Below are 21,267 nucleotides of genomic sequence, written 5' to 3'. Positions count from 1 at the left end.
TACCAGGAGTTCGATTCCGGTTACTGCGGCTGGTGCGAGTTGTATTACACGTCACATGATGGATGCGCGGACACTTTCAGGGTGACGATTCGATTTTAATTCAAAGTGATTAAAACATGTTTCTAAAAATATTCTCAAAAGTTTGATTTGAAACATAATTCATGCAATATATAATTGGTAGAACCTCAAATTTGTCTTAAAACAGGTTTCTCCTAATCCCCAGTTGAGCAATTCTCTACGAAATCGGTCTTTTTTCTTCAATTTTAATTTTTGTATTTTTTAATCCGGCTGAAACTTTTTTGGTGCCTTCGGTATGCCCAAAGAAGCCATTTTGCATCATTAGTTTGTCCATATAATTTTCCATACAAATTCGGCAGCTGTCCATACAAAAATGATGTATGAAAATTCAAAAATCTGTATCTTTTGAAGGAATTTTTTGATCGATTTGGTGTCTTCGGCAAAGTTGTAGGTATGGATACGGACTACACTGGAAAAAAATAATACACGGTAAAAAAAATTTGGTGATTTTTTTATTTAACTTTTTATCACTAAAACTTGATTTACAAAAAAACACTATTTTTAATTTTTTTTATTTTTTGATATGTTTTAGAAGACATAAAATGCCAACTTTTCAGAAATTTCCAGGTTGTGCAAAAAATCACTGACCGAGTTATGAATTTTTTAATCAATACTGATTTTTTCAAAAAATCGAAATTTTGGTCGTAAAAATTTTTCAACTTCATTTTTCGATGTAAAATCAAATTTGCAATCAAAAAGTACTTTACTAAATTTTTGATAAAGTGCGCCGTTTTCAAGTTATAGCCATATTTAAGTGACTTTTTTGAAAATAGTCGCAGTTTTTCATTTTTTTAAATTAGTGCACATGTTTGCCCAGTTTTGAAAAAAATATTTTTGAAAAGCTGAGAAAATTCTCTATATTTTGCTTATTTGGACTTTGTTGATACGACCTTTAGTTGCTGAGATATTGCAATGCAAAGGTTTAAAAACAGGAAAATTGATGTTTTCTAAGTTTCACCCAAACAACCCACCATTTTCTATCGTCAATATCTCAGCAACTAATGGTCCGATTTTCAATGTTAATATATGAAACAATTGTGAAATTTTCCGATCTTTTCGAAAAAAATATTTTTGGAATTTTCAAATCAAGACAAACATTTTAAAAGGGCGTAATATTGAATGTTTGGCCTTTGTGAAATGTTTAGATTGTAGAGCATTTTTATGCATTAAAAAACAATTTAGAATATTTTGTTTTTTGAAAAATTGTTTAAAAATGTCAATACAGATTCCAAATACAGATTTTCGTCCCCCTGATACAGATATACAGATTTTTGACCCTCAAAAATACAGAATCAAATGTGGCAACCCTGGCTCTGTATCAACATTTGCATGTCTGTCATTAAGTCGTTGAAAGATCATTATTTAAATCTGCCAAGAAAGTCCTGCCGCCGGTGCCGCTCGCTGCCTTTTGCCACATATCGGGGCCAAACAATTCCTGCTTAATGTGGCCACCTCAGACCCGGCCCCGGAGCGCCTGTACCCCCGGATAATGCCAGTTACAACCTTTTAATCCAGACACCTCGTTGGCGACAAGTTGGGTAGCGTCAACGGTTTGCAACATTGTAAGATCGGGGTGTAAAATAAGTCACCCCAACCCTGGTGGGCATATCAAATTCCGCGGAGTCTTTTAAAAGGGGCCACCAAAGTGCTACCGCAAGTTACACTACAGCTGTCAAAACAAACGCCTGATGTACGCTGACTGGTGATGGCGTGGCAACTCCCACAATAATGGGCTACGAGTTATGGTGGACTAGTTCGGGCTGTCAGGAAAGGGGGCTGGCCACCGCGTTTAGCAATCACCGTTTGACGGCACGTTAGGGTGACAAGAAAGAATAATTTAGATATTCATTACTAAAACAGTCCAGACTCGATTATCCGAATTCCTAAAAAAACACTTTTTAATAGAATCTTTGGATTATCGAATCAAATTTTTGTTGTTGTTGTTGTCTAGTTTGAGTTCGTTTTGCTTAGCAAAAGTCCCCAATAATTCTATAAAATACAAGCTCTTCCCGGCAAACTTCGTCCTGCCCTTTTTTGGTTTCCTGACGTTTCTTGCTTGTTTGATAATTCAGCCTCCTGTGATCAAAATTTGAGTTTATGTAACTTTTCCCATACAATCCGCAGATTTTCCGGAATCGGTTCCAGAGTAGCCAAAGTTGTAACTTTTTGGCGTAAGAACCTTCCTTGGACCTATACGAGCTCAACGCAACAAAGAGCACCTCGATCCGACGTTCCGTGTTGAATTGATTCGCGTTCGAACAAAACCGTCGAAATTTTTTATATATATATATATATAGAAGATATCATTTTATATTATTTATTTTTTTTTGAACGGTGAGTTTACTTAACACAAGGATGTTACAGAATATTTGTTAAATCCACTCAAAAGATTATTTTTAATCGCTCCTGAAAGTTTCATGAAGATATTTCATAGTTAACCTGATTAAGAGACGATTTAAGCTCAAAATTTTGCCATGCGCAAAGCGGGCTGTCAAACTTTGATACCTTTTTTTCTCTAAACCCCGAGTTGATTTACGGGTGCCACGATATCTCGAGACGGGATGGACCAAATTTATTAAAATTTGAGGTTAAGACTCTCAAGATGTATCCCGTGTGCAAGTTAAAGCTCAATTTTTTTAATTTGCCTTCCTCACATTTAGAGGGTAATGCTATCCAAAATTGAAACAAAAGGGCGGACTTTTCAGTGTTCTTTCATTTTGATTTATTATTCGTACCATCAGATTGGGTAGTCAGATTAATTCAGGGCACTAATGTGCTTATAACTTTTGATAGGGTTGTCAGATCTTCAATCTTTTGAACTCGTTGCAAAGGTCTTTTATCACCTATCCAACGTCAGGTCGCATGATAGATCCGGATAACGTTTTCATCAAATTATCTGAGATCTAGCCTCTAAAAAAAATATAAATTACACTTAAGTGCTTATAACATTTGATGGGGTTGTCAGATCTGCTATCTATTGAACTCATTGGAAAGGTCTTTCGATTACCTATATACAACGACAAGACGCATGCTAGATCCGGACAACGTTTTGATCGACATATACGAGATCCGGCCTCTAAAAAAATCATAAATAACACTTAAGTGCTTATAACTTTTGATCTTCAATCTTTTGAACTCGTTGAAAAAGTCTTTCTAAAAATGTATAGTATGACAGGGTTTCTTACAAAAAACACCCTTTTTATAATCTTCCGGACTTTTGATAAAATTGTTTTTTTAGCATAACTTCTGAAGTACTTAACTAAACTTAATAATTTTCAATTGCGACTTATGGGACCCCAAGACGGATCGAATAAGATCAAAACGGTCCAAATCGGGTCAGCCAGTGCCAAGATAATTCAGTGCAATTTTTTTTATCAACATCCCACCACACACACAGACTTTTGCTCATTTTTTGATTCTGAGTCGATATGTATACAAGAAGGTGGGTCTAGGAGGTCAAATTAAGAATTTCGTTTTTCGAGTGATTTTATAGCCTTTCCTCAGTAGGGTGAGGAAGGCAAAAAATACAAAATTGAAAAAGTAGGGACCATCCATAAACCACGTGGACACTTTTTTTGAGAATCTGTTACCCTGTTGGACAAATTGTCCATACAAAAAAAAACTTTTTTGTATGGATCGTGGACAATAGCCATACCCCCCCCCCCCCCCTTAAGTGTTCACGTGGTTTCTGAATGGTCCCGTAAGAGTTTCTTATGTGAAAAACACTAAAATATTTTAATCTTTTTTTAAATTTTTTTTTTTTTTGGGATCGGGCTTCGTCATGCTCACGGAATCGGTTTAACGAGTCTTCACCAACATTTTGAGCCGAATTGGTCAAGACAGTGTTGAGATATCGTTGCACCCGATTTTTGAAACTGATTACTTGAAATTGCTATGTCTCGGCAATGGTGCAACCAAATATATTCAAATTTGTTTTGTTACTGGGTGAAAAATGTATATTTAAATGCCCTGAAAACGAAATTCAAAAAAAGTTGAAGTGTGTGCTCATACTAACCTCTGACTTTTTTGCCGATATACATGTCTGTTACCCCTTAATTTAATTTATTTTTATTGTAAAGATCAGTAAATTTAACAAAAGTTTAAAATTTTAACATTGAAAATCGGACCAATAGTTTCCAAAATACCGTCCGTTGAAAATTAGAGGCTAAATAAGATTACGATATTTTCTTTAAAACATTTTTTTTTTTTCAAAAAGTTCTCCTGATTTTGTGTAATCACGCACTATGACTCAATACATGTATCTTTTAGGCCCCTAAATATTTAGTATGTTTAGTAGGATGGCTCGACATGATCGATTTTTCAGAACAAAGTTTTTTCGGTCCCTTTTGGGTCCCTGAACAACCCCCCAAAATTTGGAAGCGATTGGTTCAGCCCACACTTTGCGCAAAGCGATTCAATTTTGTATGGGATTTAGTATGGGAAAACTAACTTTTTGTATTTTGATTTTTATAATTTTCAGGTTTCACTGAATTTAAAACCAATACCGTTGGAGTGTAGCCCTGATTGTCCTCTAAAACTTTCCCGAAGAAAGTATGGTCCTATCTCTCTTCTGAAAAAAGATATAGCGATTTCAAAAGTTCGATTGGAAAATAAGTTGAGAAAATTATATTTCCTGACAACACTGGCAGTACATTTACGTAATATGAGTACGACATTTGTTTCTAACTCGTTTCAAGTGCATCCTAGGTAAATGGTGTCTTCTGGAAAGTTGTTGTATATACACAGGGCTATCTTTTAAAAATATTGACGTACAGGGTGACACCACTACAGGGTGTCAAACCAACCCTAACTTTTTCTGTTGGCCATTTAGAGGATTGGTGTATTCGGCAAAGTTGTTGAGAAAGTTATTTAACGTAACTTTTATCATTAGGGAACAGGGTGACACCACTACAGGGTGTCAACTCAATCCTAACTTTTTCTGTTGGCTATTTGGAGCATTGATGTGTTCGGCAAAGTTGTAGGAAAACATATTTTATGTGTCCTCCAACAATAAATGACGTGGTGACACCACAACAGGAGGGAGGGGAAGGTTACTCAACTCAACAAATTCTCAAGATGGTCTTTTAAAATATTGATTTTTGCAGCAAAAGTGCATAGATATTTATTTTATTTTCTCCAAGCTACATAAATTTATTTCGATGTTTTAGCTTAACTCGTGTTCCGTCATGAGCCCAAGCTGAACCTCCTTCCATCAACAATTTTACCAGGTTTAGGATTTCCTGGAAAACGAAAATTTAAATCCCGGCAATTCCAGGGATCCCAGGTTATTTTTTAAATTGCCACAAAAACTATTTTTTAGTACATATGTTTTAAAACCTTAAAATCATAAAATAAGTTTATTGTCATGATCTGGTGAGAGTCTAGACTACAATCTTAAAGGGGAAAGCAGTTGGTATTGTTAATGTACTTTGTTATGCTTGAAATTTTGAATCAACTGCAATTGTTCATAAAATGTGTTTCAGATTAAATAAGTAAATAGAAGCTTATAAAAAATATGTATTTTATAAGGTATGAGAAAAAGAAAAAAAAAACAATAAAAATTACATCCAGTCATTGCTACATTTTTAATAAGTTTAGAATTTTGGTTTTTTTAAAACTTATATTTTTAATATTATCGATTATCTTCATTTAAATCCGCCTTTTGGTGCAAATCAGAACTTCAATATAAGTTGGAATAGTAAATTTTACAGCATTTTTTGGTGCATTAGTTTTTTTTTTGTTTTGTTGTTATGTTGAATTTTAACCAAATCAATCAGAAATATCAAAACACTGTGTAAAAATGTGGGTTCAACATTATTCCCAAAACGATACATTTGTCCCAATTTACAGAAGATGATTGCACCGAAGAAAAAATGGTAAACTATGAAAATTTATTTTAAATTTAAATAACATTAGTTATCTTAAATTATAACCTAACATTTTCATAATGCATAAAATTACATAAAAAATAAACATTTTTTAAATTTGTACTCTAAAATTTCTACAATTTTCCATAAAAAGTAGAATTCACGCTGTCTCAATATCATTTTGAACGCTATTAAAAAAAATAATCAATTACTCAGTATTCAACTGTTCCACTATTTTCACAACAAAATCTGAATTTCCTGACCAAAATATGTATTTTAACAATTTCCGGAAAACCGGAACAAAATATAAAATTTCCCGGGATTCGGGAATTCCCAGTTTTTCAAAATTTCCCGGTCATTCTGTCCCGGGAAATCTCAGGATTGACGCACTAGCTGATTAATTCAAAGTGAGGAACAGAGTTTACTGGTATTAAATGGATTTAGTAAGTCACCTAAGGAGAAAATTATCTGATAATTGAGCATAATTTTCCCAAAATTTAGTGAAGTTTGATGAAATTTGTTTGAATGACTTTGGTTTAAAAGTAAGCCTAATCTCAAAATGAAATTAGATCAAATGAAACAAAAATGATGCAAAGAAAGGTATAAATTTGTCAATTCAACATTAGACCGATTCTTAGCGAAGCTACACTAAAAAGTCACTTGATTCAATTTTCAATACGATTTTTTAAATTGAAAATTTAATTTATATTATGATTTAAAAATTGCTATGTTTTTAAATACGTTTTCTTACCTCAAACGCTAAAAATATTGATCAAATAAGGACTGCAAGCCATTGAATGGGAGATGAGTTTTTTCATAAATCTGCTCCTTTCGTTGTCCCGTCACGCAAAGAAATGGCTGGCAAAAACTCAAATTTCAACCAATTCGTTCAGTTCATGGCGCATAAGATTCGTTTTTCAATTTTTGATAATTTGTAGAAGAGCAAAATAAAAACAATATATGCTGGCAAAACAGTGGCGATTATCTTACAGTGCCTTTTAAAATTCCAGTTTTACGATGTACGATGCAAATTTAGAAAAAACACGAAATTTTAAAATATTTTTTTTTGTTCCAAATGAAAAATAGCCCTTTGAAAAGTACATTAAATTTCCCTTTAAATGACACGTTCCAAAACAAAATTACAGTTGAATAACGGAAAATGGCAGAGTTTTTAACACTTTTTTCATTTTTTCTTTTTTGTCGATGAATAATACGTTTTTTAGCTATCAAATCGGGCGTACGATTTTACATAAAAGTTTCTTTGACAAAAAATTTCTATCTCATCACCGTTTCAGGCTGCAAATTATTGAAAAATACCACTTTTTTAGCATGTTCTAAAATGGAAGGGGTCGGGTTAACTATTCCCGGTTTTGTGTGAGTTGGTAGAGAATTACCACCAGGAGAAGCACAGGTACAGTATTGTTCAGTCTACATAAAATTTATTTGTAGGAAAATCAATTATCTTTCCAAATATGTAAAAACAATTGGGGGAGGGGGTTCTTCTTTTATTTTGCAATTGCAGCCAATACGCTGAAACAAACTTTGTTAGCTTAAGGGCAAAACTGCGAGGAACCCACACGACTTTTAAAACTGAATGGAATTTTTGGGATGTTTGGAAAGAGATCCAATGTCACCCACATTGATTTTATCAAAACAGAGGTTTTAAAACATGTTCGGATTGCTCTTTCAAAACAAGGAGATAAGTCAATGGAATCAATTCAAACATATTTTTTAATTCTATTTTATTCATTATTGCCGAAAAAATGTATGATTTGAAATGCACTTGAAACTCGTGAAGGATTCTAGCAAATTTTTCATGAATATTTTTATTTTAATTTAGCTTTAAAAGTTTGTAGAACATTATGACATTTTTATTGGAAATAAAAAAATCTAAGTTTTTCATTCATCTTCCCTTTAAAATTGCCTTCGAAAATCAGGAGCTTGATAATTTTTCAAAATGATTCCAAATTTTTGATGTTATTATAAGTTTCAACAGTTTAAACACTGCAAAATCCTTTTCTTATTCGATTACACATTTGAGCAAATTTTAAAACCTTTTGGAAATAGCTTGTTGGCGGAGAATCGTGCAGCAGGCCAAGCTAATGGTGTAGCGCCAATAAAAGTAAAAGTAAGTAAGGAAATAGTAATTTTTTGCAGCTCACAATTTTTAAACTAAACAATTTGTTTTCCACAACAACATTTTCGGCATGTTTGCAAATATTTAAAAAAACGCCAGATATACTAAATTATTCCGGTCATAAAATAAATTGCGAACGGATTATTTAATCATTGATATCCCGCCCAAGGTAACCCAAGGTTGTTCGAAAATTTTCTAATTGCGTGTAGCGAAATATTTTATTGCTATTGCTTTTTTAATATTGCTAGAACTTTACTTAAGGGTACTTTCAAACTTAAGTAAAATTATTGAAGTTTTTTAAGATCACTATTTGGACTATTTTAAGTATTGTTTTATTTTTTATAACAGTTAATTACCATTGCCAATAAATTTATCTCGCCAATACCAAGTTGAGCTATCGAGAATATTTTTGTCCTCTGTTATTGGATTTTCAAGAAATAATTTTAGATAGCAGAATGAGCTATTTTTTTTAACAAATCTTTGTTTTTTAGGTTATTAAATTATTATCGAAGAGTATTGTAGCGTACATTATTCCCGACTGTATTGTACTTTTAAGAATCATTGCCAACTTTGAGCCAGGAATATCAGTGTTATTGATTAAACATCTTTTTTATAAAATCATTTCAATTGCGGTTCCCTCGATATGCATAAAGGAGTATCGAAAGATCTAATTTAATCCGCGTTTTTTTCCTTTCAATAATATTAAATTAATCATTCGATCATAATTTAAGTAATTCTGAGCACAATTAACTGATTAACATGAAATTCACACATTAAAATTTTAGAGGTTGTTGAGATACTCTATTTCAAATTAAAATTCTTTAGGGATAGGGTAATTAAAAAAAAAAATAAAAGGTTTGAATGAATTCATTAGAAAATATATATTGAAACTCGGTTAGCAATGTTTGCCACGTAAAAAGCACACTTAGAACTGGGACTTTTAACTGGCAAAACAACGTCATACATAAAACCATAAAAAAAAAAACAATTTTCAAAATTTTCACTCAAGATCAACTTATGTTCGATACCAATACTTGAATTTAACAAAAATGTCTGATTTGTTATGCTCATGATAGATTGGAGATTAGAGGTCATGTTGATTACAGACACATGTATTTTTAAAACATATATCTGGAAACTGTCTGAAGTCATTGGAGATTAGATCATTAGCACGACCTAGTTATGAAATTACACCCGGTTGTCGTGTAATCCTCTTAACCGAATGTCATGAACAGGGTTGTTAAAATATCAAAATATCACCTCTCAGCAACTACAATTATCTCGCCTGAATATTCATGCCTCAAATACAACTGCTCTTCTCTCTTCATTGAAACTCTCAGCGCCGAACATAGCCGAACACGTTTTTGTGTTTACCCACTCGCGATTGACATTTTCCTTTTCTCTCTCATTCTCGCTTCCACGATCATCCTACCGCAACAGCGTTTAACCACAAAAGCCGCCACAAAACCAATTTTGCAAACGCAGTTTGTAGGGGCGTCATGCGTGGTCGGATCCTAATCGCCATCTCGCGTTCTCTCATTGCAGTTTTCGGAGAGGTTGAGAGACTCAGCGGTGAGAGCGCATAGTCGAGGAAAAGGGAAGGAGTGATAAAGAGAGAATGATATCGCTGGAAATCACGAGACACAAGAAGAGATCTCACAAGCTATAGTGACGGCCGCTATACTCTCGGATATTTTTGGTGCAAAGATAATCTATTGATAGTTTTTCTATCACTCTTTTTCAACACTGGTCATGAAATAAGCTTCTTTGCACTTTTTCTGCAAAAATCAATATTTTAAAAGACCATCTTGAGAATTTGTTGAGTTGAGTAACCTTGCCCTCCCTCCTGTTGTGGTGTCACCACGTCATTCATTGTTGGAGGACACATAAAATATGTTTTCCTACAACTTTGCCGAACACATCAATGCTCCAAATAGCCAACAGAAAAGTTAGGATTGAGTTGACACCCTGTAGTGGTGTCACCCTGTTCCCCTAATGATAAAAAGTTACGTTAAATAACTTTCTCAACAACTTTGCCGAATACACCAATCCTCTAAATGGCCAACAGAAAAAGTTAGGGTTGGTTTGACACCCTGTAGTGGTGTCACCCTGTACGTCAATATTTTTAAAAGATAGCCCTGTGTATATACAACAACTTTCCAGAAGACACCATTTACCTAGGATGCACTTGAAACGAGTTAGAAACAAATGTCGTACTCATATTACGTAAATGTACTGCCAGTGTTGTCAGGAAATATAATTTTCTCAACTTATTTTCCAATCGAACTTTTGAAATCGCTATATCTTTTTTCAGAAGAGAGATAGGACCATACTTTCTTCGGGAAAGTTTTAGAGGACAATCAGGGCTACACTCCAACGGTATTGGTTTTTAAATTCAGTGAAACCTGAAAATTATAAAAATCAAAATACAAAAAAGTTAGTTTTCCCATACTAAATCCCATACAAAATTGAATCGCTTTGCGCAAAGTGTGGGCTGAACCAATCGCTTCCAAATTTTGGGGGGTTGTTCAGGGACCCAAAAGGGACCGAAAAAACTTTGTTCTGGGTTGATTTGACCAATTTGAAAATTTTCCATATAACGACGAGCCAGTCTAATGTTTAGTTCCCAAAAATGTATGGAGACTTAAGTCATACATACAATTGTATGGAAAAACTTAAGATACAGAATGACATAGAAAATGCATAGACAAAATTTCATCCAAATCAAAAAACGAAAATTTAAAAATCACAAAATAAATTGCGAAATTGTAAATCATCATTCACTCTATCATCGATACTCACAAGCTCTTAACATTTCAATAATACCCACACATATTTATCACATTTTCAAGCGCTTGGAAGTTCAGTTGTAAAATAAGTGGGTTGCCTCAATCAGTTTTCATTCAAGTAAAGTTGTTAGTATTAAATTAAAACAACATAAATTGCCATCCACAAATTTTGTAGCCTCCTTTATATATGTAACACTCGATTTTTTCAGCACTCGTCTTATTTATTCAACTCGGTAAACCTTGTTGAATTAACCCTCTACAACCTATCCCCTCTTCTAGACGGTCTTCGATTTAAAAAATCGCCGAAAAGGCATTTTTCAACCAATTTTTGATCTTGAAAATGCATTGAAAAGAAGAACTCTCAAAATTTAAGAAAATGTTAGGTTTGAATGTTTCACTTGTTTTATCCGACCATGATAATGTTTTTAAAAGTGTCAATTTTGCAGGGGTCAACTTTGGCTGTGTTTTTACTAACATTTCCTTTATCTTCTTCTATTTATATAAAAAAAAATCGACGGTTTTGTTCGAACGCGAATCAATTCAACACGGAACGTCGGATCTTGGTGCTCTTTGTTGCGTTGGGTTTGTATAAGTCCAAGGAAGGTTTATATGCTAAAAAATTGCCACTTTGGCCACTTTGGGACGACTCCGGAACATCTGCAAATTGTATGGGAAAAGTTGCGTAAAATCAAATTTTGATCACAGGAGGCTGAATAAGCAAACAAGCTATACGTCAAAAAACAAAAAAGACAAGACGAAGTTTGTCGGGTAAGACTTGTTTGATGTAAAATGAAATGAGCAGTTATTTTTGTTGGGTCCCAGGCTATGCCTCAACGCATTTTTTTTACAATTTAAATGATAATGGTGAAATCCTTTAGCAGAAAATGTGAAAAACATACAAAAAAAGAAAAAGTGACTTTAAAATTATGAAAATAAATAAGATAGGCAAAATTAAATTGATAGATGGTGGTAAAATAGGCAAAATACTACCAAAAACAAACATTAACAAAACAAGATAAATGCTAATTTAAATACTAAAAATAAAACAAGTAAAACATAAAACAAGATAAGTAATGTTTTTCGCCGAACAAAAGTTGCTCAAAATGACCTCCGGAACACGAGAAAAATAAAATCTTAAAAAAAAAACTTTGGGCAGTTGAGGGTTAATGAGCGACTCAGCCTCAGAAAATCATCTTTTTTTGTCCTTTGGTCACCCTATTGTGCAAAATTCTATCTGAAATGGCAACAGTAATTATTATTACCATGTTATTCAAGCCTTTCATATGGGATGGTTATTACCTGATGGGTCTATGTAATAACACATACTTCTGATCCAATGGTAGTCAACTGAAGTTTTTATAATGGATTCCTAGGATTTTTGAACACATATTGGCCCCATTGTTGGAAAAACATGAGTTTTTTTTTTTGTTGAATTTCTAATGGATTTTAGAGTATCCTTCAAAGTTTGATGAAGTTCAAGCTCAACATACTAACAGAATGATGCCGTAACCGGGTCGACTTGAAGCACGAAGTCAAGTCATCCAAAAGAGTTGAACCAGCCTCCGGCTAAAAAACTCTATAATAAAGAATTAATAAAAATAGAATGATGCCTTAATGATAGCATCGTTAAATTGTTACGACGACGGATTCTAAAGAGATTAACGTCTGTTTGTCTGTGCCTACGTCAAGTGTCACCAACGGTCTTAGACATAAGGTTCAAACCCCCACACAAAAATATCATAAAACGATTCGCCCGCAAAAAGGTTACAGTGCTCCTGATGGTGCTGAGCTGAAATCGTCGCTGCACTCATAAATCAACCACCATAATTCAGTTGCTAACGGCCAGTGATAATTAAATAATCAATTACAACTGTCGTAAATTGGAATGATTTATTGGTAATTTTACCTCACTTGATTAACGTAAAATATTGAGCATGAGCATGAGCATGAGAGATCACCCATGGTTGCCCCTCCGTTGCTGAACAGAACCGTAATATCCTTTCAGCACTACTGATTATAGGCTTCAACGATCTAGTGGTGTTTCCCTTATCAACAGCATGTATGAATGCGCTGAAAAGATAAAACACCATGATTGCTAAAGCTAGATCAGTTGCGAATAGGTAACAGTCATTGGCCACCAACGGCGCCCGCCATGTCAGTTTGTAGACCTCGATTTTAAGGGACGGGAATGTTAGTTAGCGCAGGTTGCTACTAGGGCAGCTGATTTACTCTGTGCTTACACCCCACGAGCGCCAGGAACCTGAAAACTTGTTAGTAGGATAGGGTGTTTGGTCAGGATTCATCATAGAAGATGATGATGCGACCCAAAATCATAGTGTTTGTTGAACGGTATTTTGTATTATTCTCAAGGCAAGCAATCGGAGGCTGCGGATGAGACATTTCCCGTTTATCTGTTGTTAAATTTTAAATGAAATGGTCTAGTCTTAGACAGCCGGCTGTGGAAAGATAGAACCAAAATCATTTGTAATTAAAACTGAAGGGTTAAACAGTGTAATTTTTAACTTGAGATGATTTCACGAGTTTTGAATGATTGATGTTTAGTGAGGTACTGATTAACTTTGCGAACGACGAGTTACGATGTATCGAGATGAAATGGTATGATAGGGTTTTGTTGTTGTTGCACATCGACAACGGACGCGAAAAATTTACCGACCCGACGAAAAGGCATCGCAAATCGAACTGACTGTCATCGGGACAGTCAAAGCCAGCCGCACCTTCACACGCACACACGCTCGCGAAAAAAAACGAAAAACACACTGCGACGGACGCGAAAAATTTTGCTACCCAACGAAAAGGCATCGCAAATCGAACTGGCTAACTGTCATCGGGACAGCCAAAGCCAGCCGCACCTTCACACGCACACACGCACGCGAAAAAAAAACGAAAAACACACTGCGACGGACGCGAAAAAATTTGCGACCCAACGAAAAGGCATTGCAAATTGAACTGGCTAACTGTCATCGGGACAGCCAAAGCCAGCCGCACCTTCACACGCACACACGCACGCGAAAAAAAAACGAAAAACACACTGCGACGGACGCGAAAAATTTTGCGACCCAACGAAAAGGCATCGCAAATCGAACTGGCTAACTGTCATCGGGACAGTCAAAGCCAGCCGCACCTTCACACGCACACACGCACGCGAAAAAATGAAAAACACACTGCGACGGACGCGAAAAATTTTGCGACCCAACGAAAAGGCATCGCAAATCGAACTGGCTAACTGTCATCGGGACAGCCAAAGCCAGCCGCACCTTCACACGCACACACGCACGCGAAAAAACGAAAAACACACTGCGACGGACGCGAAAAATTTTGCGACCCAACGAAAAGGCATCGCAAATCGAACTGGCTAACTGTCATCGGGACAGCCAAAGCCAGCCGCACCTTCACACGCACACACGCACGCGAAAAAACGAAAAACACACTGCGACGGACGCGAAAAATTTTGCGACCCATCGAAAAGGCATCGCAAATCGAACTGGCTAACTGTCATCGGGACAGTCAAAGCCAGCCGCACCTTCACACGCACACACGCACGCGAAAAAAAATGAAAAACACACTGCGACGGACGCGAAAAATTTTGCGACCCAACGAAAAGGCATCGCAAATCGAACTGGCTAACTGTCATCGGGACAGCCAAAGCCAGCCGCACCTTCACACGCACACACGCACGCGAAAAAAAATGAAAAACACACTGCGACGGACGCGAAAAATTTTGCGACCCAACGAAAAGGCATCGCAAATCGAACTGGCTAACTGTCATCGGGACAGCCAAAGCCAGCCGCACCTTCACACGCACACACGCACGCGAAAAAAAATGAAAAACACACTGCGACGGACGCGAAAAATTTTGCGACCCAACGAAAAGGCATCGCAAATCGAACTGGCTAACTGTCATCGGGACAGCCAAAGCCAGCCGCACCTTCACACGCACACACGCTCGCGAAAAAAAAAACGAAAAACACACTGCGACGGACGCGAAAAATTTTGCGACCCAACGAAAAGGCATCGCAAATCGAACTGGCTAACTGTCATCGGGACAGCCAAAGCCAGCCGCACCTTCACACGCACACACGCACGCGAAAAAAAAACGAAAAACACACTGCGACGGACGCGAAAAATTTTGCGACCTAACGAAAAGGCATCGCAAATCGAACTGGCTAACTGTCATCGGGACAGTCAAAGCCAGCCGCACCTTCACACGCACACACGCACGCGAAAAAAAATGAAAAACACACTGCGACGGACGCGAAAAATTTTGCGACCCAACGAAAAGGCATCGCAAATCGAACTCCCCTCACTTGATTAACGTAAAATATTGCTAATAAAGCTCGATTAAGGCACGGGAAAAGAGTGAGACAGTTGGTGCACAGAAGTACCGGCGAAAAAAAATAGGCTCTTATAATAAAACCAACCGATACCATAAGCCGCATTGGTAAGCATTTGGCATAGATCTGGCCGAGACGGTTGGCAGGTTATATCTCTACCCCGCGTGGCTGGCCTGGCCTGGCTAGCTGCCGGTTTTGCGGGCCACTTTCAGCACCCATTTCCTAGAAGTAATTTAAAACACATGTTCTGAGGTACGCGATTTGACAGATTTATTGCCCGTATTGATTTATTGACTTCTTTTCGCGCGTCATTATAAGCCGACGACAAACGACAATTGGGAGGCTGAACGGGGACATAGAAGGGGGTAGATCTCGACGGGGACAATTCGATGGTCACGATGGTCCCCGGATCGTCTGACGGGTTTTCAGCGTGTGATCGGGTTTGGGAGGCAGAACGAACGACGTAACTGTCGCGAGTGAAATACAAGAAGATGCACTTAATTGACTGTGTCGAGCTGAGTGATATGATCCAGAGCTGGGGATGATTTGGATTCTGGGGTTGTCATGCTGCAAAATAGATTCTCCGAGTAGTTTTTAGAACCACAATAAAAATTGTAATAAAACTGCGTGGCATAAACATTTCATTTATTCATCTTCAATTTCCACAAAATCCAGAACATCGGTCAGTTATTTTGCCTTTTTTTTTTTTTTTGAAGAAGAAAAATAATCTGGAGACTCGAATACTTTACGAATGAATTTTTTATCATTAAAAAATGACTTACATCATGGCTCATTTGACGCTAGAAATTTATCACAAAACATGCTCAATAGTGTGTTCCAAAAATGCGATGTAGCGGAAACCTTCGGGCTCACCCGGATTTCAATGATTTGTGCCTGTGTTTCATACAATGTTTTCATGCAACGAAAATGGTTTAGAACTCCTAAAAGTGCGATCAAATTGTCCCGTATTTTACCACAAATCATAGTTAGGAGTCTGAACAATAAAAAAAAATTGGTTGATACAGCCATTGGTTGCTAAAATCTGGCCATGCAACTAGAGGGTGACGAGCGGGAGTTCCCGGGAAATCGACCATTTTTGGACCTCTCGATTCCCGGGAAATTTGGTCGAGACTCCCGGGAAATTTTAAGCTTATGAATATCGAAGCAAAATTATATAAACTAATCAGCTAATCAATTTATTCGAAATTGTTTTTGTCATTGGATGTTAAATTTAATATTCGGTGTTCAAGTTTGAATAAACCAATGCATCTCTAATCTTCTTATTCAGAAAGTTTAAATTTTAACTTAAACATACTTAGCAGTTATTGTTTCTAATTATTATTATTTCAAAGAGGAAAAGCCTTTTCAAGATAAGTATAATTTACATATCCTCTCTCGAGCATAGCAATCCTCTCAATCTAGTTTTTTTTGGTAATGCTAAGGTTTTTTTTAATGTCAATAAGTTGTTTTGTGTTCCGCATCAACCTCATTTTTAATTTAAAAAAATCTTGCAATCTTTATAAAGTTAAGATCCGCCACATTTGAACATTCGGATTTTCCTAATATCTATTTCGTCAATTAATATTTACAGTTGACATTAAATAGGAAAAAAAAACAATTTTAAATTGTTGTTTTGAGTCATTATTCATCAAATCCAGATACTGGGAAATTATATATTAGCTTTTTTTACATCACAAAAATCTATAAACAAGTTTGTGCAACTTTTGAAAAATCACTTAGTACGAATTAAGATTTGTAACCATTTTAAACTACAATTATGAGTCCGAAAAAAAATTAAAGGTAGACAGTTCCCGAAAATAACGAGGCTAGTAATTAACGTTTAATTGAATAAGTATAAATTAATTGTATCTAAATTCATTGAAAAGATACACATTAACTATTTTTCTTTATAAATGATTGGCACTATTGGCATAGTTAAAAAAACTCCCGGGTCCCGGGAATTCCCGGGAAATTGCAAAATTCAACTCTCGATTCCCGGGAAATTGAAAATCTCGAGAATCGTCACCCTCTACATGCAACTATAAAAAAAGAAAAAAAAATTAGATGTTCTCAATGTTGCCCAATCGGCAACTACTTTAAAGAATGAAACATTCGTGATTTTTTCATATCTTTTCTAAATAAATATTTCCATCCATATCAAAAGGGATACAAAAAAATTAACCTATAGTAGAGGTGGGCAAAAAAAGAGCGAACCGCTCAAAGAGCCGGTTCATTGAAAAGAGCGAACGAACCGTGGCTCACAAAAAAGAACCGCGGTTCTTTTTAAACTCCGGTCTTTTGAAAGAACCGTTTCAATACGGCATGATTTTTGTCATAAATATAATTTATTGAATTAAATAAAAAATAGTATTAAATTTGTTTTTGAGAATTGAAAATGTAATTTCAAATATTTCAATGCTCATAAAAATTAATTCCAAAAGTAAATGATTTTCTAAGCAAAATGAAGTAAACTTTTCATTGTACAACTGAGTGCACATTAAAGTAATACTGGAATACAAATTTGAGCATTTCAAAAAGCATAATTTGTCAAATATTACCAAAAATCAACTGAATATTTGAGAGATTTTGTAAAAAAATAATCATTTTGTCCGATTAAACTTTAGCGTTATAGACTTTATCGATTAAATCATAAGTTCAGTTCTTGTAGAAATATTTTTGTGAAATTCCGTTGCACAATAAGGCAAAACGTATTTTTTCGACATAAAAAAAAGTTCATCAATACATCGATACTTTGAAAACTAATGATTGCAATACAGCTGAGATGTGTAAAATGCATTTTTAAACTCTTTTATCATTAAAATGTTTATACCATGGCTTGTTTTTTTTTATCAGAGTTGAGGGACATAAAATTCAAAAAATATTTGGTACGGCGCAATTTTTTAAAAGTCCAACGTGAAATAACTTATAAAATCACACGATTCTTGAAAATCCCATTTCTTCGAAATTTTTAAAAAGAGCGAAAGAGCCGTTCAAAAGAGCGGCTCTTTTTAAAGAGCGAACGAAAATAAGCGGCTCCTAAAAAAGAGCGGTTTTGCCCACCTCTAACCTATAGGGTAGTCACACCCATAATATCAGGTTATTCAGAGAAATAACTTTTTTTTTTATTTTAATACAAAAAAATTAACTGGCAAGACAACTGTCAAGAAAGGCTGCGAAGCTTATTTGTCAAAATTGATTAAATAATCCAAGTTAAACCCTTTGTGGTCATACAAACTGTCATTGAGCTAATAAAAATAAGCTGTATCGTAGTGAATAATAGTAAAAACAATTTTAAGCTTAATTTTAAACAGATTTGTATTTTGAAAACTAATTTTATCTCCCTGCAAGAAGCAAAAGTAAGTGCAAAACCAAAAAGTCCGGATAATCAAACTTCGTATAAATGAGTCTGGACTGTATTTATATCATCATGATTCATTTCCGTTATACCAGATAAAGTGCACATTCTTGGTAAGAGGGATTAAACGAGAACTTTTGCATTATCAAATGTGTAACAACCAGGCAGCAGCTGCCAAGTTTCAGTCTTGTAAAGTTCGTTCAATTAGCCAAAATGAAAACGTTTGGGTTTAAGACCATGTTCACCACTCTAAACCTGCTGCTAATCGGTGACTGCTTCCAAAAACCCTGCCTTCCGGAACGATCGCTTCAGTGTGGCCTACGGCCCGCGGGACAGTCCGCAAGCTACGACAACGGAGCAGTTGCCTATGCCGGCCAGTGGCCGTGGCACGGAACCGTTTACCACTACCGGAAGCGAGCTCGAGCGGCTGCGGTGGAGTTTGCCTGTTCTGGTACCTTAATCAGCGAGAGGCACGTCCTAATTGCAAAAAATTGTGCGATTGGTGGAAATGGATCCTGGTTGGAGAGTGGAGAACTGCTGTTTCGGATTGGGACACACGCGCAAAATGTGTTCAACTTTGGAAGAGCTCAGCATCGGAAGGTGGGGAAAATCCACCAATCGGGGGATTTTAACGCGAAAAGGAATAAATTGGCTATTTTGGAGTTGAGTGAAATGGTCAGATTCAATGAGTACGTGCAACCGGCTTGCGTGCGAAAGGATAGAAACCATTTCATAGAGAAGCTTGGAGTTGTAACAGGTTGGGGGTTGGAGAAAGGAAAGGAGTTTATTGGTAATTACAAATCACGACGATTCGACTGCCAGGATTTCGATAGCCCGCAATTGAATCGTACTTTCATTTGTAGTCAAGACCCTGGTGCTAGTGTCGTATACAAGTGGGGGCATAATTTCGCAACTGTTGGTATGATTGATTGTACGAAAAAGGCAGTCGATCTATGTGCAAGGCATACTCCATTCGAAGAGGATACTATTCAAGTTTCAAAATACTTTTCGTGGATTGTAGACGTAGCGGATCTTGACCACCTGCAAAAAGTCAGAAAAGGACAAAACCACGATCCATCGATGCAATACTCAGAAATTTTACCGCGACGGAACTGTGGAAATCTTGTTCTTTCCGGCAATACTAGTAATTTGTACCGGTATCCATGGATGGCCATCGTTATTGGAGATATGCTGGATTTTTATGATAATAAGGCAACATGCATGGGAACACTCATCAGCCACCACTATGTTCTGACCACTTCTTCTGCTAACTTTTTCATAGGCGAACCGTAAGCATTTAATAGATATTGTTATTACTCAGAAAAAAAAATATTACTTGCAGTCAATTGGTTCGCTTAGGAGATTACGACACCCAAACGAATCCAGATTGCAGTGAAAACGAAGAAACAGAATGTGCTTCACCCTATGAAGATTATGAAGTGGCTTACACTATATTGCATCAGGATTATTTTAACCAACCCATGGATTACGCTATAAATGATATCGCTTTAATTCGTACAAAGAAAGCAGTTTATTTTGATGGTATGTTCCACTAAGAAACAAGAGTCATTATATTTTATAAATATTTTTTCAATTTCCAGATCACATACAACCCGTTTGCCTTCCAATAACTCAAAACCTAAGACAACTAAGCATCAAACGATACACCAAAACAGGCTGGAAACCGAGGTCAAAGTCACCAAATTTGCTCCAAAAAAATGTAGTGACTCTCTCGAACATTACCGACTGTTTCGATAACCATGCAATCACAAATTTCGACGCGATAATGTGCACAAAAGGAAAGCAACATTTCAGATTAGGTTCGCCCCTCGGCAGCATCGTTGATCACAACGGACGGCGATTTGTGCAGTTCGCGGTGGAGTCGTACGAACTGAAAGGGTCCACATTGTACACTTTGACTTCGTGCAACATGGACTGGATCGTAGCCAACATGAAAAAATAGTTGTTTATAGCAAATGAAAAAAGTGTCAAATGGCAAATGTCAAAAGTCAAAATTCAGTTTTTGACGCTGAAACCAACACTTCAACCAATAATAATTTTGTAGGTTACTTCTTTCTGAACAATTTTGCTTGTTTTTCTCACTAAATAAAAACAGAGTATTTTTAAAATTTCCTATTTAAACTCAATTTTATCACTTATAGTTTCAGTTACCGCAACCATTTTTATGTTTCCAACCCTTTAGCACTGTTTTAAAATAGCAATTTACAAACAAAACCAATAATTTTGAATAACTTTACACACAAAATCAGAAGTATCCCTTAAAAGGATACTTTCTATCCTTGTTTCAACAAGCCGGCTTCACCCCTTCAAAAGGGTATGCCAAAATCAGTTCATTTTCAAAACCCTTTAAAAAGGGTGACGACGGGTGAACTTGAAAAAAGGAAACTTTTTACTTTGAGTGTACATTATCCGCCAAAAAAACAAAATCACTAATATTTAAATAATTTGCTTCAAACCGCTTTTTCACTATGAAAAATAAAGATAAGTATAAATGTTAAAAATATTTTATCATTAAAAGCGGATTTCAGCTAAATTTGGAGAAAAAAATTATTTTGTTGCACTACAGTAGGATAATTTAAAATAGTTTTCTTCGTTATGGCACTTATGTCATATAGTCAAATCAATGATAATTATTGATTTGTTTGTAAATTTTTGGTAATAAACAATG

General features: G+C 35.8%; 1 protein-coding gene across 1 annotated transcript; it reads left to right on the top strand.

Annotated features, from left to right (window-relative positions):
- Positions 1–18,791: 18,791 nt before the first annotated feature.
- Positions 18,792–20,541, top strand: LOC6045105. Its single transcript, XM_038250303.1, has 3 exons — positions 18,792–19,867; positions 19,921–20,120; positions 20,180–20,541. The coding sequence occupies exons 1-3, from the start codon at positions 18,792–18,794 to the stop codon at positions 20,539–20,541; spliced, it is 1,638 nt and encodes a 545-aa protein (XP_038106231.1).
- Positions 20,542–21,267: the final 726 nt, after the last annotated feature.

Source organism: Culex quinquefasciatus, chromosome 2 (assembly GCF_015732765.1).
Source record: "Culex quinquefasciatus strain JHB chromosome 2, VPISU_Cqui_1.0_pri_paternal, whole genome shotgun sequence".
Classification (NCBI taxonomy): Eukaryota; Metazoa; Arthropoda; class Insecta; order Diptera; family Culicidae; genus Culex; species Culex quinquefasciatus.
Note: the sequence above shows the minus strand (reverse complement) of the source record. Positions and strands in the feature narration are given on the sequence as shown.

What these genes read in the sequence shown, in the direction of transcription:
- LOC6045105 (XM_038250303.1), top strand. Translation starts at nt 18,792, where the DNA reads ATGAAAACGTTTGGGTTTAAGACCATGTTCACCACTCTAAACCTGCTG. An exon ending in AACTTTTTCATAGGCGAACC is followed by an intron (nt 19,868 to 19,920) that starts GTAAGCATTTAA and finishes TATTACTTGCAG; the next exon opens with TCAATTGGTTCGCTTAGGAG. An exon ending in GAAAGCAGTTTATTTTGATG is followed by an intron (nt 20,121 to 20,179) that starts GTATGTTCCACT and finishes TTCAATTTCCAG; the next exon opens with ATCACATACAACCCGTTTGC.